Here is a 26,375-nt window from a genome sequence, read left to right on the forward strand (position 1 = left end):
ATGCATATATTTTAATCACTATAATTCCGTGTACCTTTCGTTCTTTTCATATTCAATTGGAATCCAAAATCGGAAAATGAAAAAACGATTCCTTATTTCGTTATTCGTTTATGAATCTGATACCAAAAAACAAACAGATTTGTGGTACCAGGAAGTTACTGACTTCTTCGTGTGTTGCACTTGATAAGCTTGCATCAAATTCGCCAACAGTTCAGTGTCAAAGAAAGCTTGAAAAACCAGGATCACGCAGTGATTGTAAGTCAATCAATCAGTATTTTTTTGAGTAATTTGGTACCGACACCATGGCCTTACTGGAACCATACGCTAATTTAATTAAAGACTTATTTGAAACTGGCGAGACGCATGCAGAGTTTTCCACCACGCTGCATCAGATGGGTATCCAGCGATGCTCTGAAATGAGTGTTAGAAGATTCTGTTCAGCACGACCTTAAAGGACCATACCAGTGTTACTACATGTCATTGTCTATTGTCAACATCGGCCACATAGTTTACATGAACCTTGACCATTTTTCCCAAAATTACTTTATTTTTGAGATATCGTGTTTGTTTACGTTTCACAGACGTCATTCACTGCCATTCATGTTGAAACGGTGAACACTCTACGAGCCTTGAAAGTTGCTAGGTAATTATTAAATTAGGTAATTCACCCTTTTGAAAATCACTACGCCGTTTGTTTTATCTAGAATTACTGTAGGCCTATTACTCATTCTATTTTGCGGATAATATCAAGTTCAAGAGCGCCTCATTTAGGCATACGCTGGCCTCAATAACATGCACAAGCATCGAGGTCAACAATTGGCTGAAAGTTACCTCAGACTTGTGTCTTTACCGCTTTACGGCGAGGCTAATCTACACCAATGGACAAAGGACTCTCTACCAAGTCCAATGAGGCATCCCACAATTTGTGGGTAATTTTGCCTCTTAGAGATGAATGCCGAATGTCCAAAGCCAGAGAGAGACCAGAGTTACAGCTGCTAGAAGACAGAGCATTGTGACATCACAAGGGTGAGAAGACAGCATTGTGACATCACAAGGGTGAAGGTTCCGCCATTCATTCTCTATGGGAAAAACTTTCCACAAAGTAATAGCACACCGTTCCCGATCAAGCTGCTCGATTTGACATATTGCATGTGTATGTGGTGCGAAAACTCTGGGAGGAGTAGCGTTCCGAAAAATGGGTGGAATAAATAATAAATAAATATGTGAGATAATAGTAGTGTGATTGCCTAAGGCAACCACACTAATAATAATATGTGAGATAATAGCAGTGTGATTGCCTAAGGTAACCACACTAATGAACTGCTGTTGGTTCTGTTTGTGCTGAGGAATCTTATGTCTCCGGCCATCAGACTCCACGCCCCAGTGTGCCAGTCTCAACCCGCTTTACCTGTGGATTCATGGCACAGCAGCACACCTGGGTCCAGTGCAGGTGCCTCATGAGCCAGTGACCTGTAATTCCCTCTCTCTTTCTCTCTGGTTGTGACTTTTCTGATGATTTCTCCTTCTTTCCCTGTTAAGTCACCCTGGGGATAGAACTGTGCAGTATAGTGGTTAGGGAACCGGGGATATGGGCCCAGCACTCAGGTGGGGTTCTTTCATTCTACCCCTGAGCACAGCACCTCACCTGAATGGCTTTGGTGAACAACGGCACCATATGAACGTGGGGTGGCGACTCAGAAACCTGCGGGGAGCCATCAGGGCAACCGAGCCTCTGCTGCTAAACGTGACTATGAGAACTCCTCTGTAGATGCACCCAAGTGTTGTTTTTTTAAAGTTTGAGGTTCACACCCAACGTGCGTGCTGATAATGTCCAATTCACACCCAAATTTGGACTGAGCAATCGTCTGCGATAACAACGACATTCATGACACAAACCACCACTGCTGATCCAAGACAAGACAGGATAACATACAATAAACAACACCAGTCCCAAACCCCTGCACACTCCTCTCCATTCATACACTCCTCCTAATATCCATCCCGTGACCAACAACACAGTGTGATGTTTTTTCGTTGTTTCAAGGCGTGTCATCATAAGAATGCTAGCGCTCCAGTCTCGTTTCTCTTGAAGTGAAACACATGAGGAGTGTGAAGCCTCAGGGCAGAATGTAGCTGGGTCACATTCTAAGGCTGCTGTTTCTCCCTCTGTCCTCTCGTCATGTAACACTACATGAGAACATCTCACACTGCATAGCATTTGGGCATTTAGCCAACACTCTGATCCACATCACTTCACACCAAAGACATTGTTTTAAAAATAGGCAAATGATTTATATTAATATTTCTACATGGTGAAACCAATTGCATAAATAACCGTTTAATAGAATCATTTTAAGCACATGTGAATTGTTTAATTACAAATCTAAAACTGCAGAGTACAGACTTAAATAAAGAAGAAATATCTCTTTTTCCCAAACATTATGGAGGGCACTGCAGACCTGAGTATTTTGAGCTAAATCAGGTTCAGTGTTTTGCATCTAGAGGTGCAATAGCAGCAGCAGCCCAGCAGGGGATCAAACCCAAAACCTTTACATTAGCCGCGTTTCCACCGCAGGAACTTCACCTCGGAACTAGGAACCTTTTGAGGAACTCAGTGCGAACTCCACCGCAAGAACTAGGGTCTAAATTTAGTTCCGGGGGCTTTATTTTACCCCCAAAAAAGTTCCTGCTCGGGGGGTAGTACTTTCCAAAAGTACCGGAACCTTTGGGGTGGGGCGCAAGCGCTGAAAATTTCTGATTGGTCGACTACTTGCAGTGTTTTATTTCAAGCGCCATGTTTAAAAATATGCAGCCGCAAACAGATTTATTTTCATAATAACTTCAAATCAAACTTGTATGTTATGCGGCGCAGTAGCCTAGTTTTGGTTATAGCCTGCCAACGTCTTGGAATTATAACGTGTGCTCTTCTGTTCTTTTCTTGCTTTAGTATTAATTTTATAAAATGCTAAGCATTCGTACTGGGACAGCATATTACGTAGGTTACCAAAACATTAACATACCATAACGGATTAATTCGGTTGCTGAATATTTTCTTTGTTAGCCCGTTGTAATTGACTCAAAACATTTGATACAGTTATGTGAGGTATGCGGTAGTTCTGCGTAATTAACATTGGTGATACAGTAAAAGCAAACTGGAAATCACCTTCCGCACTTTTTGTCAGGGTAAAATAACAGGTTAATTCTAGTAATCGTCCCTTTAGCTTTTTCAGACTGCCGTAATTTTACTCCATTTTACTGCCATTCTTCAATTCCATGAAAAGACCAGGAAGACTATGGACTAATTTATGGTGCATGGTTCGCATCTGGAGGGCACACTTCGCTGCTCCGCTAGCAGTAACTTCGAAGGAAAGCAAACGGTGGCTGTACCACTACTAATTTAAATTTTCACGCAAGTCCGAGTTTTCGTTCTATTCTTGTCATTTTGCGATTAGCCTATATGGAATTGACGATGAGAAAGTAATCAAACAGCAAATTGTTTACAACGTGTGCATGTTTTCTGCTGTTGTTGCCAGTTATATTGGAAATGTGAATGCATTCTGTCGCTTCGGGTGTCAAGACATGAAAGCGAATGTTCGCATAAAAACATAATGAATGTGTTTGAGAGGATATATAAAACAGTTACAATCTGACTATGGCCTGTTATATCCTATTTGTTTCATAACAACGGTCCAAGTTCAACTACCAACGACAGTTTTGCTTGACAACGGTAAAATATGCCCAAACGGCTGCAGAAGAATATTTCAATTCCAGGTGATTAAATCGATAAAAATCAATAAATACAAAAGTAACCATATAGCCTATAGTCATTGTTGGTAACCCGTTGTATATAAGTGGAATAAACTCCTCCAGGCTGTCCCAGTTATTATAAAATAATGTAGGCTACTTTGGTGGTAGTATGGGGTTACAGAAGAAATCATATGACAGATGGACCGACGACAACGTTGTTTTTTCATACGTCAGTGGGCTAATTTGCCTAATCTTCGCGGGACACCATTCACTGAGGCGACCAAAGTTGCCTCAAGGTGGCTGTGGATCAGGAGGTGATCCATGGGGTTTTGTAGTGCTACCTGCGTACAAGCCGGGACTTGACCGATCCCGGCTGGGTCGCCTGGGTCAGGGAATCTGATTGTTGAAAGACCCGAAACACCCGTTGACTCCAGGTGACACCACTGATGATATGTCCAGGTGCATCGCAAGATGTATTAGAGAAAGAATTTTGAGAGAATGATTATCATCAAGTTCTGGTACATGGTACTATTATCATGATCATTTAATAATGATTCATTAAATATTGGAAGCAGATTGCTGGCCATTCACGTGCATATTACTGGGAAAATGCATAATTTGAAACAAAGTAATTTGGCAAGAGTACAAAAAGAAATAAGACACATAACCAGTAGAAGTGTGTCTTGTGTACCAGTGTAGATGTGTCTGTGTACCAGTGAAAGTGTGTGTGTGGGTACCAGTGTAATCGTGTGTGTCTACCAGAGTGTGTGTGTGGGTACCAGAGTAAATGTGTGTCTGTGTGTATCAGTGTAAGTGTGTGTGTACCAGTGTAAGCGTGTGTGTGGGCACCAGTGTAAGTGTGTGTGTGGGTACCAGTGTAAGTGTGTGCCTGTGTGTATCAGTGTAAGTGTGTGTGTGGGTACCAGTGAAAGTGTGTGTGTGGGTACCCAGTGTTGGGGAAGCTACTTTGAAAGCATAGCTTTGCAAGCTACCAATTACTTCACACTGGAAGAAGTTGAACTACAGCAAAGCTACCCTAGGGAGAAATCTAGTTTGGTTAACTAAAGCTACCTAGAAAAAGTAGTTCAAACTACTGTAAAAAAAAAAAGATCAAATTGACAATGTACATGTGATACGAAATTATAACAAAATATAATACAATAAAGGCACATGCCAGCACAAAATGCCACTCAATTGAGTTTATTGCAAAACGTTCCCACTTTTTCACAGGTCATACATAAACCAAAAAAATTAAATACCTCACTATTCATGGGAAAGTGCAAGGAATGTCAGCTGGTTTTGTGTACAATGTCCATCAGTCAGACACCTACCTTCCAGAAACTAGAGTCCAGGTGGGGGTATTGCACCAAGCAGGATTATTCAGTTAGCCAAGTAACTTCTAATATAAAATAGGATGACATTTATAATGGCCCATAGAATGGCCCATAGATCAAGCCGCTCGATTTGACATATTGCACGTGTATGTGGTGCGAAAACTCTGGGAGGAGTAGCGTTCCAAAAAATGGGTGGAATAAATAATAAATAAATATGTGAGATAATAGTAGTGTGATTGCCTAAGGCAACCACACTAATAATAATATGTGAGATAATAGCAGTGTGATTGCTTAAGGTAACCACACTAATGAACTGTTGTTGGTTCTGTTTGTGCTGAGGAATCTTATGTTTCCAGCCATCAGACTCCACGCCCCAGTGTGCCAGTCTCAACCCACTTTACCTGTGGATTCATGGCACAGCAGCACACCTGGGTCCAGTGCAGGTGCCCCATGAGCCAGTGACCTGTAATTCCCTCTCTCTTTCTCTCTGGTTGTGACTTTTCTGATGATTTCTCCTCCTTTCCCTGTTAAGTCACCCTGGGGATAGAACTGTGCAGTATAGTGGTTAGGGAACCGGGGATGTGTGCCCAGCACTCAGGTGTCAGGACTCGTGGGGGGTACGGACCCAAAAGCAGAGGGACAAAACTCACAAGTCCAAAATGGGAGGAGAACAAAAGACTTTACTAACAAAAAGGCAAACAAGCAGGGAACAGAAAAGGCCACGATGGGCAAAAACACAAACTCAAAAAATATCGAATAAAACAGAAAACAAGAGGAACTCAAAAACACGGGCAGGGCAGAACACGGGCAGGTACATATGGTCAGAACAAAGACAAGTAGGAAACAAACACAAGGAACCAGCACCCGAGTCAAGGGGACAAAGAACTTAAATAGACAGGGGGTAACAAGACACAGGTGAACTCAAAAAACAATCAAACCAGAAAAGGAGGGGATAACAAGACACAGGTGGGAACAATGATAGAATAACGAGACAACAATAATACAATTAACAGGGGGGAGCAGGACGCAAAACAGAAGTGCCGCCATCTGGCGGCCCAACAAGGGAAACACAGACAGGAAAACACAGAACCATGACATCAGGTGGGGTTCTTTCATTCTACCTCTGAGCACAGCACCTCACCTGAATGACTTTGGTGAACAACGGCACCATATGAACGTGGGGTGGCGACTCAGTAACCTGCGGGGAGTCATCAGGGCAACCGAGCCTCTGCTGCTAAATGTGACTGAGAACTCCTCTGTAGATGCACCCAAGTATTGTTTTTTTAAAGTTTGTGTAAGGTTCACACCCAACGTGCGTGCTGATAATGTCCAATTCACACCCAAATTTGGACTGAGCAATCGTCTGCGATAACAACGACATTCATGACACAAACCACCACTGCTGATCCAAGACAAGACAGAATAACATACAATAAACAACACCAGTCCCCACCCCTGCACACTCCTCTCCATTCATACACTCCTCCTAATATCCATCCCGTGACCAACAACACAGTGTGATATTTTTTTGTTGTTTCAAGACGTGTCGTCATAAGAATGCTAGCGCTCCAGTTTCGTTTCTCTTGAAGTGAAACACATGAGGTGTGTGAAGCCTCAGGGCAGAATGTAGCTGGGTCACATTCTAAGGCTGCTGTTTCCCCCTCTGTCCTCTCTTCACGTAACGCTACATGAGAACATCTCCTCACACTGCTTAGCATTTGGGCATTTAGCCAACACTCTGATCCACATCACTTCACACCAAAGACATTGTTTTAAAAATAGGCAAATGATTTATATTAATATTTCTACATGGTGAAACCAATTGCATAAAAAACCGTTTAATAGAATCATTTTAAGCACATATGAATTGTTTGATTACAAATCTAAAACTGCAGAGTACAGACTTAAATAAAGAAGAAATATCTCTTTTTCCCAAACATTATGGAGGGCACTGCAGACCTGAGTATTTTGAGCTAAATCAGGTTCAGTGTTTTGCATCTAGAGGTGCAATAGCAGCAGCAGCCCAGCAGGGGATCAAACCCAAAACCTTTACATTAGCCACGTTTCCACCGCAGGAACTTCACCCCGGAACTAGGAACCTTTTGAGGAACTCAGTGCGAACTCAGTGCGAACTCCACCGCAAGAACTAGGGTCTAAATTTAGTTCCGGGGTTTTATTTTACCCCCCCTTTTGGAAAGTACTACCCCCCTGCTCGGGGGGTAGTACTTTCCAAAAGTACCGGAACCTTTGGGGTGGGGCGCAAGCGCTGAAAATTTCTGATTGGTCAACTACTTGCAGTGTTTTATTTCAAGCGCCATGTTTAAAAATATGCAGCCGCAAACAGATTTATTTTCATAATAACTTCAAATCAAACTTGTATGTTATGCGGCGCAGTAGCCTAGTTTTGGTCATAGCCTGCCAACGTCTTGGAATTATAACGTGTGCTCTTCTGTTCTTTTCTTGCTTTAGTATTCGTTTTATAAAATGCTAAGCATTCGTGCTGGGACAGCATATTACGTAGGTTACCAAAACATTCAAACGGATTAATTCGGTTGCTGAAAATTTTCTTCCGGATATTCTTTGTTAGCCCATTGTAATTGACTCAAAACGTTTGATACAGTTATGTGAGGTATGCGGTAGTTCTGCGTAATTAATATTGGTGATACAGTAAAAGCAAACTGGAAATCACCTTCCGCACTTTTTGTCAGGGTAAAATAACAGGTTAATTCTAGTAATCGTCCCTTTAGCTTTTTCAGACTGCCGTAATTTTACTCCATTTTACTGCCATTCTTCAATTCCACGAAAAGACCAGGAAGACTATGGACTAATTTATGGTGCATGGTTCGCATCTGGAGGGCACACTTCGCTGCTCGGCTAGCAGTAACTTCGAAGGAAAGCAAACGGTGGCTGTACCACTACTAATTTAAATTTTCACGCAAGTCCGAGTTTTAGTTCTATTCTTGTCATTTTGCGATAAGCCTATATGGAATTGACGATGAGAAAGTAATCAAACAGCAAATTGTTTACAACGTGTGCATGATTTCTGCTGTTGTTGCCAGTTATATTGGAAATGTGAATGCATTCTGTCGCTTCGGATGTCAAGACATGAAAGCGAATGTTCGCATAAAAACATAATGAATGTGTTTGAGAGGATATATAAAACAGTTACAATCTGACTATGGCCTGTTATATCCTATTTGTTGCATAACAACGGTTCAAGTTTAACTACCAACGACAGTTTAGCTTGACAACGGTAAAATATGCCCAAACGGCTGCAGAAGAATATTTCAATTCCAGGTGATTAAATCGATAAAAATCAATAAATACAAAAGTAACCATATAGCCTATAGTCATTGTTGGTAACCCGTTGTATATAAGTGGAATAAACCCCTCCAGGCTGTCCTGGTTATTAGAAAATAATGTAGGCTACTTCGGTGGTAGTATGGGGTTACAGAAGAAATCATATGACAGATGGACCGACGACAACGTCGTTTTTTCATACGTCAGTGGGCTAATTTGCCTAATCTTCGCGGGACTTTAGACCGCGGTGGAAACGCAGACAAATATGGGCTGAAGGAACCTTTTAGTTCCTTGAAAAGTAGTTCCTGGAACTAAAAGTTCCGGGTAATTTTGGTGGAAACGCGGCTATACTGAAGCAATGCAGGTTGGGTTCCTTACTCAAGGGTTCAACAGCAGCATCCTACCAGGGAATCAACCCAGCAACCTCAGGGTCACTAGCCCCTTTCTCTAACCACTACACTGCTGCCCATATACTCTCTCACCACACTATGACAAGGCACAGGGGAAGGATAGGAGGGCACTGATCCAGGAGAAAGTAAGGGCATCAGTCAAGGAGGAGCGAACCAGCAGGATGGTTGGAATGTGGCAGCAGGGAGCCTGGACAAGATGGGAGCAAGCGGTCGAGCGCAAGGTCACATGGGCCGAGCTTTGCAAAGCTGAGCCCCAGCGTATCAAGTTCTTGATCCTGGCTCTCTATGGCGTTCTACCTAGCCCGTCCAACCTGTTCTGCTGGGGAAAGGTGAAGTCACCAGCGCGCCCGTGATGCCTCAAAAGAGGAACCCTGGAGCACATCCTCAGCTGCTGTTCGAAAGCTCTGGGTGACGGGCGCTACCGGTGGCGCCACGACCATATCCTGAAGACCATTGCAGACACTATCTGCAGCGAGATCAGCCAGTGTAAGCGCCTCCCCTGCCCTTTCGTTAGGGCTGGGGAGCAGCCAACACCTGCTGCCAGGACCACCTCCACTAGCCTACTTGCAACAGCACAAGGCTGGGAGCTGATGGTTGACCTGGGGGAGGCAACTCAAGTTCCCAGGAGCTGAGGCCAGATATGGTGCTGCTCTCTGAGGCCTCCAAGCAAGTTGTCCTCTTGGAGCTCACCGTTCCATGGGAAGACCGCATTGAGGAGGCCAACGAGAGGAAGAGGGAGAAGTATGCGGAGCTGGTGGAGCAGTGCCGGAACAACGGGTGGCGTGCGAAGTGCGAGCCCATCGAGGTGGGATGCAGAGGCTTTGCTGGACAGTCCCTCTGCAGGGCCTATAATATGCTAGGCATCACAGGGGCCAGTGAGCAAAGGGTCATAAAGTTGGTCACCGGGGCGGCCAAAGTTGCCTCAAGGTGGCTGTGGATCAATAGAGGTGATCCATGGGTTTGGTAGTGCTACCTACACACAAGCCGGGACTTGACCGATCCCGGCTGGGTCGCCTGGGTGAGGGAATCTGATTGTTGAAAGACCCGAAACACCCGATGACTCCAGGTGACACCACTGATGATGTGTCCAGGTGCCTCGCAAGATGTATTAGAGAAAGAATTGTGAGAGAATGATTATCATCATGTGATCATTCGGTACTATTATCATGATCATTTAATAATAATGATTAATTAAATATTGGAAACAGATTGCTGGCCATTCACATGCATATTACTGGGAAAATGCATAATTTGAAACAAAGTAATTTGGCAAGAGTACAAAAAGACATAAGACACATAACCAGTAGAAGTGTGTCTGTGTACCATTGTAGATGTGTCTGTGTACCAGTGAAAGTGTGTGTGTGGGTACCAGTGTAATTGTGTGTGTCTACCAGAGTATGTGTGTGGGTACCAGTGTAAGTGTGTGTGTGGGTACCAGTGAAAGTGTGTGTGTGTACCAGTGTAAGTGTGTGTTTGTGGGTACCAGTGTAAGTGTGTGTGTGGGTACCAGTGAAAGTGTGTGTGTGTACCAGTGTAAGTGTGTGTGTGGGTACCAGTGTAAGTGTGTGTGTGAGTACCAGTGAAAGTGTGTGTGTGGGTACCAGTGTAAGTGTGTGTGTGTACCAGTGAAAGTGTGTGTGTGGGTACCAGTGTAAGTGTGTGTGTGTGGGTACCAGTGTAAGTGTGTGTGTGTGTGTACCAGTGTAAGTGTGTGTGTGTGTACCAGTGTAAGTGTGTGTGTGGGTACCAGTGAAAGTGTGTGTGTGTACCAGTGTAAGTTTGTGTGTGGGCACCCAGTGTTGGAAGCTACTTTGAAAGCATAGCTTTGCAAGCTACCAATTACTTCACACTGGACGTGAACTACAGCAAAGCTACCCTAGGGAGAAATCTAGTTTGGTTAACTAAAGCTGCTTAGAAAAAAGTAGTTCAAATTACTGTAAAAAAAATAAATAAAAAAAAAAGATCAAATTGACAATGTACATGTGATATGAAATTATAACAAAATATAATACAAAAAAATCACATGCCAGAAAAAAATGCCACTCAATTGAGTTTATTGCAAAAAGTTTCCACTTGTTCACAGGTCATACATAAACCAAAAAAATTAAATACCTCACTATTCATGGGAAAGTGCAAGGAATGTCAGCTGGTTTTGTGTACATCAGTCAGACACCTACCTTCCAGAAACTAGAGTCCAGGTGGGGGTATTTCACCAAGCAGGATTACTTAGTTAGCCAAGTAACTTCTAATATAAAATAGGATGACATTTATAATGGTCCATAGAATTACCCTCTATATCACCAGATCAACTTTAAATAAAATTGTATGCTGTTACAATATTAACCTTAGGTGGCAAAACAACAGCAAGCCAACTTCAGCCTAGCCAGACCTTCATTTGAATGATTCTGGCTAAGCTATTCATAGTATTGGATTGATTGCAGACACCTTGGTCAGCAAACACAGGTGTTTGTAATCAGGAGCGCCCGCAGGCAGTGGCGCCCCCACCTGTACGCCAAATACGCACACTGCGTACCGTACCCTAGCACGTGGCACAAGGCTGATTGGCAGTTTTGATCGGTTTTGATTATTTGATTAAGCGGAATTAGCGGAAAGTAAATTTAAATAAAGTCGTAATGTCTAAATGCACCCAAACATTCACAATATAAGTAAAGTGCTACTGACGATGCTTGTCTCGACTGCTTCGGCGGAAAGGTCCTTCAGCTGCTTGAGACATTTAATAACATACCCGAGGAACAGTATGACAGAGACAGGATTGACCGGATTGGCTCTAATTCGTATTCATAAAGACTTTGAAATCGATACGGAGAAAGTTTTCAGGCAGTTTGACGCAACAGGGACCAGGGGAGTCAATCTTTCATTACAAGGTAGGCTTAGTTTCATTCTTTTAATCAGAGCGTAAACATGAAAAACCAGGGTTGGGTTACTGTTTTGGTGCACATAAAGAGCTAACGAGCAAGAAACACATTTGCTTTAGTATTTATCTGATCGACGTTCATTGTTTCTTTCAAAATGCGTTTAAAATCCTCGGATGCTCCGTCATTGGGTTCAGTGCTAGCAAGTTAGCTAGCTGGCATCTAAAAAAATAATAAATAAATAAATAAGCTAGCTGGCATCTAAGTGATCTAAAATAGAAAGAAAACGTGTTTATAAAAAACGCTCGGTGGCGCTAGTCGGTGTCATGTATTTGCTTAAGTATGGCCATGGTGATTCTTCCTCAGGCTAAGATTTGGGAGGTTTATCCATGATGACGCTGTCGCTATGCGTGCATTGAGCAACGCCCGCCCTTTTGCACATGCACTACACAAAGGTCAAGTGTGTGGTGGTGGCTGCCTGACGAATGCATTGCCTGGGCATGCCTTCACAGCGGTCAGGATGATAGAAAAAGGTGGTGGGGCTGGTCAAAGGGGGTTCAATTATAGTAGAGAAGCAATGGTAAAATAAAGATTTTGGCCCAAAATTGTTTGTAGTTTCAGTAGTTAACTACACAAAAAATGGCAAAAAAATAAGTAATTTAACTACTTGAATCACCATGCAAATATGAATGTAGTTGAACTACCAGCAAGCTACTGCAAAATGTAGTTAAACTTCTAGTTTAATTACATGTAGTTCAGTACTCCCCAACACTGTGGGTACCAGTGTTACTGTGTGTGTGTGTGTACCAGTGTAAGTGTGTGTGGGTACCAGTGTAATTGTGTGTGTGGGTACCAGTGTTAGTGTGTGTGTGTACCAGTGTGTCTGTATTTACTGCTAGTGAAACAGTAGAGAGAGAGAGCTTGGTGAAATCACTCAGTATCACTTTCCTTTCTCTGTAAACACAGTCTCTGGCCTCTCCCAGCCAGACTCATTAGACTATATAAAGGACCATCAGCGCACTGCAACTGGAACTTTCCATCACCGTACTAAACCTACAGACATTCAGCGGCCAGGTAAGGTCTTAAAAAAGAGTTATATAAATGAAATATTAAATATTTTTAACTTAATGGGAACAACACTCCAGGTAAACAGTGCAGATATAATATTGTATATTCAAAGCTGTTTTTATTTGTACATCTATTATGATATTTAGTTAGGCTGTACGTATGTACAACGTTTGGGCATATATGTCATAATTCTTGATATATTGTAAAATTAATTATTCCGGTCCTGGTCAATACGGCGTTCCACCTGTTATAATCCACGATATGGTAGCAGCTATGATGTGACACACTTGATCATCTCACAGCCTATAATATCACTGGGCACCTTTAACGAGAGAATGGACCGTTGTCAGTAGTTGACGTTATTAGCCAGAATACTTCTAACGTTAGGTTATTTGAGAAAATAAAAAATATTTTGCAACAAACAAGGACAATAATACGGACAGTTTTAATGTTAGCTCTACGCCTGTTTTTAAAGAGAAAACAATTAATGCGGCTGTCGGCTGATGATGAAATGATAATGATAAAAATTTTACATCACTTCCGAAACTTGTGGTCTGTCATTTGTGCTGTCTGTCAAAAATAAGTCCGCTGCTTTGCATATTTATCACTTATGTAAATGACAACATCCAGATTAATATACCACATGCGAAAGTGAAGTTTGATAGTTAAGACTGTTTCTAGTTTTTTGTCATTGTATAATGTATAATGATTGACAAGCTAGACGTGCTGTACTTATAGGCATTCATATTTATGTTTCAGATTCACGTTTGCAAATCCATTGAGTCAATCGAAATGGGTGAGTCTCCTGTTAAATTAATACATAATTACAGAAAGAAGGTTTTCAGATTTAGCTTCAGCACCATGTTTACGTTAATGCAATTCCTGGTGCTAAAGCAGTGTACAAGATTCGACCGGACACAGTTCGCTCATTTATCTGCATTTTTAATTTCTTTCCCAGATTGGTTTACAGCAATACAGTACGCTGGAGCAGCAGCTGCTGGCGCTGGTTTGTATTAGCAAATGATAAATTTATTGTTTTTTTTTTGAGGCTGTTAATATTTTACGCACTCATGTAGCCTATACGAGCAGGCCGGAGCATGCGTCATGAGATAGTATCAGTTTATTGTGTATTTACATACAGATACTACTACAGAGTATATTTATTCGTTTATTTATTCCATTGATTTGTATATCCTCTGTCACAGCGTAATCCTGTAGGCGTCACCGGGATTACTGTAGTTTAAATGATGAGAGTCGGCATCAGTCCGGGTTTCAACAGATACGCCTATAAGAGGATGTCCCTTTGTGCCGTGCGCAGCTACGGCGATTGTCGGGGCTCCAGTGGTTGTTGGAGCTTTGGGTTTCACGGGCGCCGGCATCGCAGCCGGATCCGTCGCATCCTGGGCGATGTCAGCAGCGGCTGTAGCCAATGGGGGCGGAGTGGTTGCGGGGACTGCGGTGGCCATTCTACAATCAGTTGGTATGCGATTGAAACTCCGCTGTGCTGTTTCTCCTCTGTACAAGACAATCTTTCTCTTTGATTTAGATTCATTTAGATTTGCATTTTACATGCGTGCAAACATTTTTGTCGCCAAATAACATTGTGATTGGTAAACTTGCTAAACGGCATGTGAAGAAAAAAAAACTTTAATTGCGAGCCAAACTTGCCGAGGTGAAACTTTGGGATGGCATCTAAAGTTCTTCTAGGTGATGCTATTGCACCTGTCCTGGACCAGTCTCTTCGCAAAGACGTTTCACCTGAGCAAGTGGTTAACAGTTTCATTATAAGTCACGTTTCCACGTGGCGGAGTGTGGCACAGTGGGTAAGGAACTGCGCTTGTAACCGAAAGGTCGCAGGTTCGATTCCCGGGTAAGGACACTGCCGTTGTACCCTTGAGCAAGGTACTTAACCTGCATTGCTTCAGTATATATCCAGCTGTATAAATGGATACAATGTAAAGTTGTGTAAGTCGCTCTGGATAAGAGCGTCTGCTAAATGCCTGTAATGTAATGTAATAAAAATAAATATGATGAAAATTAACTAATTCCTAAAAAATCAAAGTTAATTCTGAATTTTCTGGAGAATCGAACGCTGAATCACTGAATCATATCTGACCAATCAAGTCCCACAATCAATTACTTTGTACAGACATTTGGCCCAATCGTGACGGCCAGATATTCACCATAGCTCTTAGGAACCTGCCAGGCTCCCTCATAGTGCTGTCACAGGCTGTCTGTCCTTAAAACTGACAGTGCGTTCTGTGTGTGTGTGTTTGGCAGGGGCGGCAGGTCTGTCCGGTGCAGGCGCTGCAGTGGCGGGTGCGGTTGGGGCCGCCGCTGGAGCCGGTGCAGGCGCTGCAGTGGCGAGTGCGGTTGAGGCCGTCGCTGGAGCTGCCGCTGCCGACTGCTAGCCCTCACTCAGCGAGGCCACGGCCCCTTTGCCTGCGAACGACCGTGGACAATCGCAACGACAATCATGAAAATAATGAAAATGCAATCGCGTGCTCTTAAACAACGTACTTTGAAAGCTTGTAAAATGACAAACCATTAAAAAAATTAAATTCAAAACTCACTCAGTGTCACTTGTTTTTTTTCTGGACTCTCTTTTTCCCCTTCAGCTGCGACAGAACAAAACTGTTTGGGTACAATTGCAGCGTTGCACGAGCCTCACGTTTAAACCTCTAGACCACAGAACAAGACAGACACATTTGCTTAAAAAACGCTTTCTTCAGACGATCTTTAAGGCCTATATTCCTGCTTGTGATCTTATTTCTGGACATAAAAAACCAGCCGCTTTCCTGAAGAGAAATGAAAACAAGCAATCATAAATTTAATTAGAATTTCCTTAAATATTTGCGTTGGATATGTCCAATTCCCACCGTAATTTTGAAGGTCGTCTGAGCTGATTCTCGTCTGAAAGATGTGGTGTCCCTAGGCTACGTTCCCCATATCACAGGCCACTGCAAAGCTTTCGTAGAGTGGAGGCGGAGTACGACCTTTCATATGAAGCTTTGGCATGTGGCATGCATCGACCAGCAGGGGTCGCTAGGCAGAAATGAAACATGGACCGACTGAACCCTCCCTTAGCTCCATTTGCATCCATTTTCATGTGGAAGTGGCAACTCACCTTTGGAAGGACAGTTTAACCCAGAATACAATGTGTGTGTGTGTGTGTGTGTGTGTGTTTCTGTGTCTGTGTGTGTTTGCAGATGTGTGTGTGTGGTGTGTCTGTGTGTGTGTATGCAAATGTGTGTGAATGTGTGTGTGCATGTACATTCCTGGGCAAAAAAATGGCAAAATATTAAGCTTTTAATGGTCTTAACAACAAATCATTGGTCAGAAAATTAGCAAGAATTAAACAAATGGACTCCTGAGACCTCCTGTGCCACCATTTGCTCGTTTACTTTTGCTGCAGTGAACTGTTTGGGGAAAATCTAGAAACAGGGAAATTCACTTATATAGTCTTCTTGTACGCAAAGATAAAATCATGACAATGATTAAAATGTTTGAAGTAAAATTCAAACTAACACATGTCTGGGTATACAAAATTTTCCAAAAATATCTTCTGGGATGTTTTTTTTTTCTTAAAAGATTAGTCATTATTTGGTTATCTGCCACACCTGGTGCAGCCCATCAAGGGCCTGATAACAAGCTCATAAATGGAACCAGGATTGATAGAGCAAGGAGAGATCTACAGTATGCAGTGTTGTCCCACGGTAAGCGAGCGAGTCCCACGGTAAGCGAGCGAGAAAATCTGCTCCAAAAAAAGCAAAATATCATGCAGGGGCTGCTGTCATAGTTGGTCTTCGTCAGGCCAACTGTAGCTATTCTGAAATTTACAAGACCCTAAAGGCAGAGGATATCGCTATTTCTCTATCAGCTATTAAGAGAATAGGTCACCGCCTTGAAACAACAGGTAATGTTGCCAGAAAGCAAGGATCTGGAAGGCCCAAAGCCTCATCGTGCAGGGATGACCACCTGCTGAAATTTACAGTTCTCAAAGACAGGAGAAAAAAAACTCAGCAGAATTCAAGACCTCAGAAAACAAGACTCTTTCGAGATGAACAATAACCAGAAGGTTATCTAATGCAGGTTTTGTGTCTAGATGTGTTTTTGGTCATTTGTATTTGTCCTAATATTGTAGCTTGTTCTTCTGCCTAGTTGGCTTGTCAGAGGTTAGGTCAGAATAGTGTTCACTGTGTGAACTAAACTGTGTTCTTGGCTAGAAACAGCTGTACAAAATAAGTATTGTATCTTATTGAACCTGTGTTTTGTAGTTGTCCATGACCATGAAATGCACTTTTGTATGTTGCTTTGGATAAAAGCGTCTGCCAAATAATTTTAATGTAATGTAATGTGTTAAAAAGTCATTGCTGTCTCAGAAAAACATCAAAGACAGAATGAAGTGTTTGGCAGAATATGGAAAGTTTGATTCAGAGTGGTTCAGCAGAGTTGTGTGGAATGATGAATCACGATTTGAGTTGCATGGTGATGCTCCAGAGAGGTGTCTTCGAAGTTCTGGTGAGAAATACAATAGTGAATGCATCTCTACCACAGTTAAGCATGGAGGAAGAGGTGTCATGGTGTGGGGAGCCTTTTCAGCTGCTGGTAATGGTGAGCTGCTTTACTGTGAAAAGTCAGTTAATGCTTCGGAATACAAAAAGGCTTGCTTCCCGCAATTGAAAAGTTGTTTTCTAAAGAGGAATGATCAGATTTCAGATTTTCAACAAGACAATGCTCCTGCCCACACTGCAAAGACCACCAAAAAGTGGCTTGAGAACAAGTCCATCAGGCTCATGTTTTGGCCTGGTCAGAGTCCGGATTTGAACCCTATAGTATGCTAGGCATCCACAGCGAGCCAAGGGTCATAAAGTTGGTCACCGGGGCGGCCAAAGTTGCCTCAAGGTGGCTGTGTATCAGGAGAGGTGATCCATGGGTTTGGTAGTGCTACCTACACACAAGCCGGGACTTGACCGATCCCGGCTGGGTCGCCTGGGTGAGGGAATCTGATTGTTGAAAGACCCGAAACACCCGATGACTCCAGGTGACACCACTGATGATGTGTCCAGGTGCCTCGCAAGATGTATTAGACAAAGAATTGTGAGAGAATGATTATCATCATGTGATCATTCGGTACTATTATCATGATCATTTAATAATAATGATTCATTAAATATTGGAAGCAGATTGCTGGCCATTCACATGCATATTACTGGGAAAATGCATAATTTGAAACAAAGTAATTTGGCAAGAGTACAAAAAGACATAAGACACGTAACCAGTAGAAGTGTGTCTGTGTAACATTGTAGATGTGTCTGTGTACCAGTGAAAGTGTGTGTGTGGGTACCAGTGTAATTGTGTGTGTCTACCAGAGTATGTGTGTGGGTACCAGTGTAAGTGTGTGTGTGGGTACCAGTGAAAGTGTGTGTGTGTACCAGTGTAAGTGTGTGTGTGTGGGTACCAGTGTAAGTGTGTGTGTGGGTACCAGTGAAAGTGTGTGTGTGTACCAGTATAAGTGTGTGTGTGTGGGTACCAGTGTAAGTGTGTGTGTGAGTACCAGTGAAAGTGTGTGTGTGGGTACCAGTGTAAGTGTTTGTGTGGGTACCAGTGTAAGTGTGTGTGTGTACCAGTGAAAGTGTGTGTGTGGGTACCAGTGTAAGTGTGTGTGTGTGGGTACCAGTGTAAGTGTGTGTGTGTGTGTGTACCAGTGTAAGTGTGTGTGTGTGTACCAGTGTAAGTGTGTGTGTGGGTACCAGTGAAAGTGTGTGTGTGTACCAGTGTAAGTGTGTGTGTGGGTACCCAGTGTTGGAAGCTACTTTGAAAGCATAGCTTTGCAAGCTACCAATTACTTCACACTGGACGTGAACTACAGCAAAGCTACCCTAGGGAGAAATCTAGTTTGGTTAACTAAAGCTGCTTAGAAAAAAGTAGTTCAAACTACTGTAAAAAAAAAAAAAAAAAAAAAAAAAAAGATCAAATTGACAATGTACATGTGATATGAAATTATAACAAAATATAATACAAAAAAATCACATGCCAGCAAAAAATGCCACTCAATTGAGTTTATTGCAAAAAGTTTCCACTTGTTCACAGGTCATACATAAACCAAAAAAATTAAATACCTCACTATTCATGGGAAAGTGCAAGGAATGTCAGCTGGTTTTGTGTACATCAGTCAGACACCTACCTTCCAGAAACTAGAGTCCAGGTGGGGGTATTGCACCAAGCATAATTATTCAGTTAGCCAAGTAACTTCTAATATAAAATAGGATGACATTTATAATGGTCCATAGAATTACCCTCTATATCACCAGATCAACTTTAAATAAAATTGTATGCTGTTACAATTAACCTTAGGTGGCAAAACAACAGCAAGCCAACTTCAGCCTAACCAGACCTTCATTTGAATGATTCTGGCTAAGCTATTCATAGTATTGGATTGACTGCAGACACCTTGGTCAGCAAACACAGGTGATTGTAATCAGGGGCGCCCGCAGGCAGTGGCGCCCCCACCTGTACGCCAAATACGCACACTGCGTACCCTAGCACGTGGCACACGGCTGATTGGCAGTTTTGATCGGTTTTGATTATTTGATTAAGCGGAAAGTAAATTGAAATAAAGTCGAAATGTCTAAATGTACCCAAACATTCACAATATAAGTAAAGTGCTACTGACGATGCCTGTCTCGACTGCTTCGGCGGAAAGGTCCTTCAGCTGCTTGAGACATTTAATAACACACCCGAGGAACAGTATGACAGAGACAGGATTGACCGGATTGGCTCTAATTAGTATTCATAAAAACTTTGAAATCGATACGGAGAAAGTTTTGAGGCAGTTTGACGCACCAGGGACCAGGGGAGTCGATCTTTCATTACAAGGTAGGCTGAGTTTCATTCTTTTAATCAGAGCGTAAACATGTAAAACCAGGGTTGGGTTACTGTTTTGGTGCACATAATTAGCTAGCGACCAAGAAACACATTTGCTTTAGTATTTATCTGATCGACGTTTATTGTTTCTTTCAAAATGCGTTTAAAATCCTTGGATGCTCCGTCATTGGGTTCAGTGCTAGCAAGTTAGCTAGCTGGCATCTAAGTGATCTAAAATAGAAAGAAAACGTGTTTATAAAAAACGCTCGGTGGAGCTAGTCAGTGTCATGTATTTGCTTAAGTATGGCCATGGTGATTCTTCCTCAGGCTAAGATTTGGGAGGTTTATCCATGATCCATGATGACGCTGTGGCTGTGTGAGCACTGAGCAACGCCCGCCCTTTTGCACATGCACTACACAAAGGTCAAGTGTGTGGTGGTGGCTGCCTAACGAATGCATTGCCTGGGCATGCCTTCACAGCAGTCAGGATGATAGAAAAAGGCTGGTCAAAGGGGGTTCAATTACAGTAGAGAAGCAATGGTAAAATTAGAATTTTGGGCCAAAATTGTTTGTAGTTTCAGTAGTTAACTACACAAAAAATGGCTAAAGTAATTTAACTACTTGAATCACTATGCAAATATGAATGTAGTTGAACTACCAGCAAGCTACTGTAAAATGTAGTTAAACTACTAGTTTAATTACATGTAGTTCAGTACTCCCCAACACTGTGGGTACCAGTGTTAGTGTGTGTGTGTGTGTGTGTACCAGTGTTAGTGTGTGTGTACCAGTGTGTCTGTATTTCCTGCTAGTGAAACAGCAGAGAGAGAGCTTGGTGAAATCACTCGGTATCACTTTCCTTTCTCTGTAAACACAGTCTCTGGCCTCTCCCAGCCAGACTCATTAGACTATATAAAGGACCATCAGCGCACTGCAACTGGAACTTTCCATTACCGTACTAAACCTACGGACATTCAGCGGTCAGGTAAGGTCTTAAAAAAGAGTTATATAAATATTAAATATTTATAACTTAATGGGAACAACTATCCAGGTAAACAGTGCAGATATAACATTGTATATTCAAAGCTGTTTTTTATTTGTACATCTATTATGATATTTAGTTAGGCTGTACGTATGTACAACGTTTGGGCATATATGTCATAATTCTTGATATATTATAAAATTGATTATTCCGGTCCTGGTCAATACGGCGTTCCACCTGTTATAATCCACGATATGGTAGCAGCTATGATGTGACACACTCATCTCACAGCCTATATTATCACTGGGCACCTTTAAGGAGAGAATGGACCGTTGTCAGTAGTTGACGTTATTAGCCCGAATACTTCTAACGTTAGGTTATTTGAGAAAAGAAAAAATATTTTGCAACAAGGACAATAATACGGACAGTTTTAATATTAGCTCTACGCCTGTTTTTAAAGAGAAATAAATTAATGCGACTGTCGGCTAATGATGAAATGATAATGATAAAAATTTAACATCACTTCCGAAACTTGTGGTCTGTCATTTGTGCCAAAAATAAGTCCGCTGCTTTGCATATTCATCACTTATGGAAATGACAACATCCAGATTAATATACCACATGCGAAAGTGAAGTTTGATAGTTAAGTCTGTTTCTAGTTTTTTGTCATTGTATAGCAGTAGCTAGCTAGAATGATTGACAAGTTAGACGTGCTATACTTATAGACATTCATATTTATGTTTCAGATTATCGTTTGCAAATCCATTGAGTCAATCGAAATGGGTGAGTCTCCTGTTAAATTAATACATAATTACAGAAAGAAGGTTTTCAGATTTAGCTTCAGCACCATGTTTACGTTAATGCAATTCCTGGTGCTAAAGCAGTGTACAAGATTCGACCGGACACAGTTCGCTCATTTATCTGCATTTTTAATTTCTTTCCCAGATTGGTTTACAGCAATACAGTACGCTGGAGCAGCAGCCGTTGGCGCTGGTTTGTATTAGCAAATGATCAATTTATTGGTGTTTTGGAGGCTGTTAATATTTCACGCACTCGTGTAGCCTATACGAGCAGGCAGGAGCATACGTCATGAGATAGTATCAGTTTATTGTGTATTTACATACAGGTACTACTACAGAGTATATTTATTCGTTTATGTATTCCATTGATTTGTATATCCTGTCACAGCGTAATCCTGTAGGCGTCAGTCTCCGGGTTTCAACAGATACGCCTATAAGAGGATGTCCCTTTGTGCCGTGCGCAGGTACGGCGATTGTCGGGGCTCCACTGGTTGTTGGAGCTTTGGGTTTCACGGGCGCTGGCGTCGCAGCCGGATCCGTCGCTTCCTGGGCGATGTCAGCAGCGGCTGTAGCCAATGGGGGCGGAGTGGCTGCGGGGACTGCGGTGGCCGTTCTACAGTCAGTTGGTATGCGATTGAAACTCCGCTGTGTTGTTTCTCCTCTGTACAAGACAATGTTTCTCTTTGATTTAGATTCATTTAGATTTGCATTTTACATGCGTGCAAACATTTTTGTCGCCAAATAACATTGTGATTGGTAAACTTGCTAAACGGCGTGTGACGAAAAACTTTAATTGCAAGCCAAACTTGCCGAGGTCAAACTTTGGGGTGGCATCTAAAGTTCTTCTAGGTGATGCTATTGCACCTGTCCTGGACCAGTCTCTTCGCAAAGACGTTTCACCTAAGCAAGTGGTGAACAGTTTCATTATAAGTCACGTTTCCGCGTGTAATAAAAATAAATATGATGAAAATTAACTAATTCCTAAAAAATCAAAGTGAATTCTGAATTTTCTCGAGAATCGAACGCTGGCGTTAATCACTGAAGCATATCTGACCAATCAAGTCCCACAATCAATTACTTTGTACAGACATGTGGCCCAATCGTGACGGCCGGATATTCACCATAGCTCTTAGGAACCTGCCAGGCTCCTCGCCCTCATAGTGCTGTCACAGGCTGTCTGTCCTTAAAACCGACAGTGCGTTCTGTGTGTGTGTGTGTTTGGCAGGGGCGGCAGGTCTGTCCGGTGCAGCCACTACAGTGGTGGGTGCGGTTGGGGCTGCAGCTGGAGCTGTCGTTTCAAGCGTCTGCTAGCCCTCACTCAGCGAGGCCACGGCCCCTTCGCCTGCGAACAACCGTGGACAATCGCAACGACAATCATGAAATAATGAAAATGCAATTGCGTGCTCTTAAACGACACACTTTGAAAGCTTGTAAAATGACAAACCATTTAAAAAATTAAATTCAAAACTCACTCAGTGTCACTTGTTTTTTTCTGGACTCTCTTTTTCCCCTTCAGCTGCGACAGAACAAAACTGTTTGGATACAATTGCAGCGTTGCACAAGCTTCACGTTTAAACCTCTAGACCACAGAACAAGATTTGCTAACAGACAGATTTGCTTAAAAAAACGCTTTCTTCAGACGATCTTTAAGGCCTATATTCCTGCTTATATCTTATATCTTATATTATTTCTGGACATAAAAATTCAGCCGCTTTCCTGAAGAGAAATGAAGACAAGCAATCATAAATTTAAATAGAATTTCCTTAAATATTTGCATTGGATATGTCCAATTCCCACCGTAATTTTGAAGGTCATCTGAGCTGATTTTCCTCTGAAAGATGTGGTGTCCCCAGGCTACGTTCCCCATATCACAGGCCACTGCAAAGCTTTCGTAGAGTGGAGGCGGAGGACGACCTTTCATATGAAGCTTTGGCATGTGGCATGTGGCATGCATCGACCAGCAGGGGTCGCTAGGCAGAAATGAAACATGGACCGACCGAACCCTCCCTTAGCTACATTTTCATCCATTTTCATGTGGAAGTGGCAACTCACCTTTGGAAGGAAAGTTTAACCCAGAATACAATGTGTGTGTGTGTGTGTGTGTGTGTGTGTGTGTGTGTGTGTGTGTGTGTGTGCATGCGTGTGTGTGTTTCTGTGTCTGTGTGTGTTTGCAAATGTGTGTGGATGTGTGTGTGTGGTGTGTCTGTGTGTGTGTGTGTATGCAAATGCATGTACATTCCTGGGCAAAAAAAATGGGCCAAGCCCAAAATGGCAAAATATTAAGCTTTTAATGGTCTTAACAACAAATCATTGGTCAGAAAATTAGAACGAATTAAACAAATGCACTCCTGAGACTTCCTGTGCCACCATTTGCTCGTTTACTTTTGCTGCAATGAACTGTTTGGGGAAAATCTAGAAACAGGGAAATTCACTTATATAGTCTTCTTGTACGCAAAGATAAAATCATGATAATGATTAAAATGTTTGAAGTAAAATTCAGACTAACACATGTCTGGGTATACAAAATTTTCCAAAAATATCTTCTGGGGTGTTTTCTTTCTTAAAAGATTAGTCATTATTTGGTTATCTGCCACACCTGATGCAGCCCATCAAGGGCCTGATAACAAGCTCATAAATGGAACCAGGATTGATAGAGCAGGGAGGGATCTACAGTATGCAGTGTTGTCCCACGGTAAGCGAGCGAGTCCCACGGTAAGCGAGCGAGAAAATCTGCTCCAAAAAAAGCAAAATATCATGCAGGGGCTGCTGTCAGAAACCGCATAGCTGGTCTTCGTCAGGCCAACTGTAGCTATTCTGAAATTTACAAGACCCTAAAGGCAGAGGAAATCGCTATTTCTCTATCAGCTATTAAGAGAATAGGTCACCGCCTTGAAACAACAGGTAATGTTGCCAGAAAGCAAGGATCTGGAAGGCCCAAAGCCTCATCGTGCAGGGATGACCACCTGCTGAAATTTACAGTTCTCAAAGACAGGAGAAAAAAAACTCAGCAGAATTCAAGACCTCAGAAAACAAGACTCTTTCGAGATGAACAATAACCAGAAGGTTATCTAATGCAGGTTTTGTGTCTAGATGTGTTTTTGGTCATTTGTATTTGTCCTAATATTGTAGCTTGTTCTTCTGCCTAGTTGGCTTGTCAGAGGTTAGGTCAGAATAGTGTTCACTGTGTGAACTAAACTGTGTTCTTGGCTAGAAACAGCTGTACAAAATAAGTATTGTATCTTATTGAACCTGTGTATTGTAGTTGTCCATGACCATGAAATGCACTTTTGTATGTTGCTTTGGATAAAAGCTTCTGCCAAATAATTTTAATGTAATGTAATGTGTTAAAAAGTCATTGCTGCCTCAGAAAAACATCAAAAACAGAATGAAGTGTTTGGCAGAATATGGAAAGTTTGATTCAGAGTGGTTCAGCAGAGTTGTGTGGAATGATGAATCACGATTTGAGTTGCATGGTGATGCTCCAGAGAGGTGTCTTCGAAGTTCTGGTGAGAAATACAATAGTGAATGCATCTCTACCACAGTTAAGCATGGAGGAAGAGGTGTCATGGTGTGGGGAGCCTTTTCAGCTGCTGGTAATGGTGAGCTGCTTTACTGTGAAAAGTCAGTTAATGCTTCGGAATACAGAAAGGCTTGCTTCCCGCAATTGAAAGTTGTTTTCTAAAGAGGAATGATCAGATGTTGTTTTTCAACAAGACAATGCTCCTGCCCACACTGCAAAGACCACCAAAAAGTGGCTTGGGAACAAGTCCATCAGGCTCATGTTTTGGCCTGGTCAGAGTCCAGATTTGAACCCTATAGAGAATGTTTGGTCTCACATTAAACACAAACTAACCGGGAAACATTTTTCAACTACTCATCAACTGTTTGAAGCCATCAACATTGAATGGAACTCTTCTTTCTGTAAAAAGCTGTTTGCAAGTTTACCCACAAGGCTTAAGCATTTAAAGAAATCAAAGGGAAAAGCTATCGCATACTAAGTTACTTTATCTATTTGTTTAATTCTTGCTAATTTTCTGACCAATGATTTGTTGTTAAGACCATTAAAAGCTTAATAGTTTGCCATTTTGGGCTTGACCCATTTTTTTGCCCAGGAGTGTACATGTATTTGTTATGCATGTATGCATACATGTGTGTGAATGTATGTGGGTGTGTGTGTGTGCATGTGTGTGCATGTGTACACATTCCTTTTGCATGGCTAAGTGTGTGTGTGTGCGTGTACATATTTGCTATGCATTTGTGCTGAGTATGTGTGTGTGTGTGTGTGATATATCTATCACAACTGATGTCACTGTGCCATTTTGTTTACTTTGATATGGCAACCGCATTTATTGTGACATCATAATACTTGTTGCTACAATAATATTGTTCACACCGTTCACACTTTTCAAAGGAACAACAAACAACAGCAAGAACATCAACATCAACAACTGTGTTTTATTCTGCTCAGGTTTTTTAAAAATAACTATCATAAGAACAATTCAACTTGATGGTCATACTTCTAAAACAATAACACCACAGACATGGCACATATAGACAATACAAGCACTAATCTCTTCACTTTTGTTTTGTTTACTTCATTTATCCTTTTTTTTGGGGGGGGGGGGGGGGGGGGGGGGGGGGCATTTACAATGTTAGAGATAAACTCACCACAGGGTTTTCACTTGGCCCACTTCCTCCATTCATTACAAGTGAACCCCCCCCCCCCCCCATAGCTATGAGAGACAGAACAGTGCAAGATCACCAAGCACTAAGTAGAATGACATTACAGTACAGTCCATTCAAATCAAGCCCATGCCACACACTGGGGAAAAACCTCACTGTCGCCTGTCCATTTCACTGTTCCATAACCTGCTACTACATCCCGCCAACAGGGGGCAGTATAACATCATTCTGTCTTACCTTCTCAGCGCACGGAAGTCTGATACTGTGCTGTAATAATTTTGAATGAAGTCACTATACTGTGAAATGAATGTGTG

At 42.1% G+C, this 26,375-nt stretch overlaps 1 protein-coding gene across 4 annotated transcripts; it reads left to right on the plus strand.

Moving 5' to 3' along the window:
* The first annotated feature begins 12,561 nt into the window (after positions 1–12,561).
* On the plus strand, positions 12,562–22,849 carry LOC118214088 (interferon alpha-inducible protein 27-like protein 2A). Of its 4 annotated transcripts, none has more exons than XM_035393618.1 (6): positions 12,594–12,738; positions 13,492–13,528; positions 13,691–13,719; positions 21,532–21,571; positions 21,843–22,004; positions 22,604–22,849. In XM_035393618.1, exons 2-6 carry the CDS (start codon positions 13,525–13,527, stop codon positions 22,687–22,689), a joined length of 321 nt encoding a protein of 106 aa, XP_035249509.1. In that variant the 5' UTR covers positions 12,594–12,738; positions 13,492–13,524; the 3' UTR covers positions 22,690–22,849. The 4 variants fall into 4 exon arrangements, with proteins under 4 accessions (XP_035249500.1, XP_035249509.1, XP_035249519.1 ...); XM_035393628.1 differs by lacking the exons at positions 13,492–13,528; positions 13,691–13,719 and adding exons at positions 20,474–20,581; positions 21,325–21,361 and having other exon boundaries at positions 12,596–12,738; positions 21,524–21,571; XM_035393609.1 differs by lacking the exons at positions 21,532–21,571; positions 21,843–22,004; positions 22,604–22,849 and adding exons at positions 14,051–14,212; positions 15,013–15,304 and having other exon boundaries at positions 12,562–12,738; positions 13,691–13,738.
* Positions 22,850–26,375: the final 3,526 nt, after the last annotated feature.

This window comes from Anguilla anguilla, chromosome 1, assembly GCF_013347855.1.
Source record: "Anguilla anguilla isolate fAngAng1 chromosome 1, fAngAng1.pri, whole genome shotgun sequence".
Classification (NCBI taxonomy): Eukaryota; Metazoa; Chordata; class Actinopteri; order Anguilliformes; family Anguillidae; genus Anguilla; species Anguilla anguilla.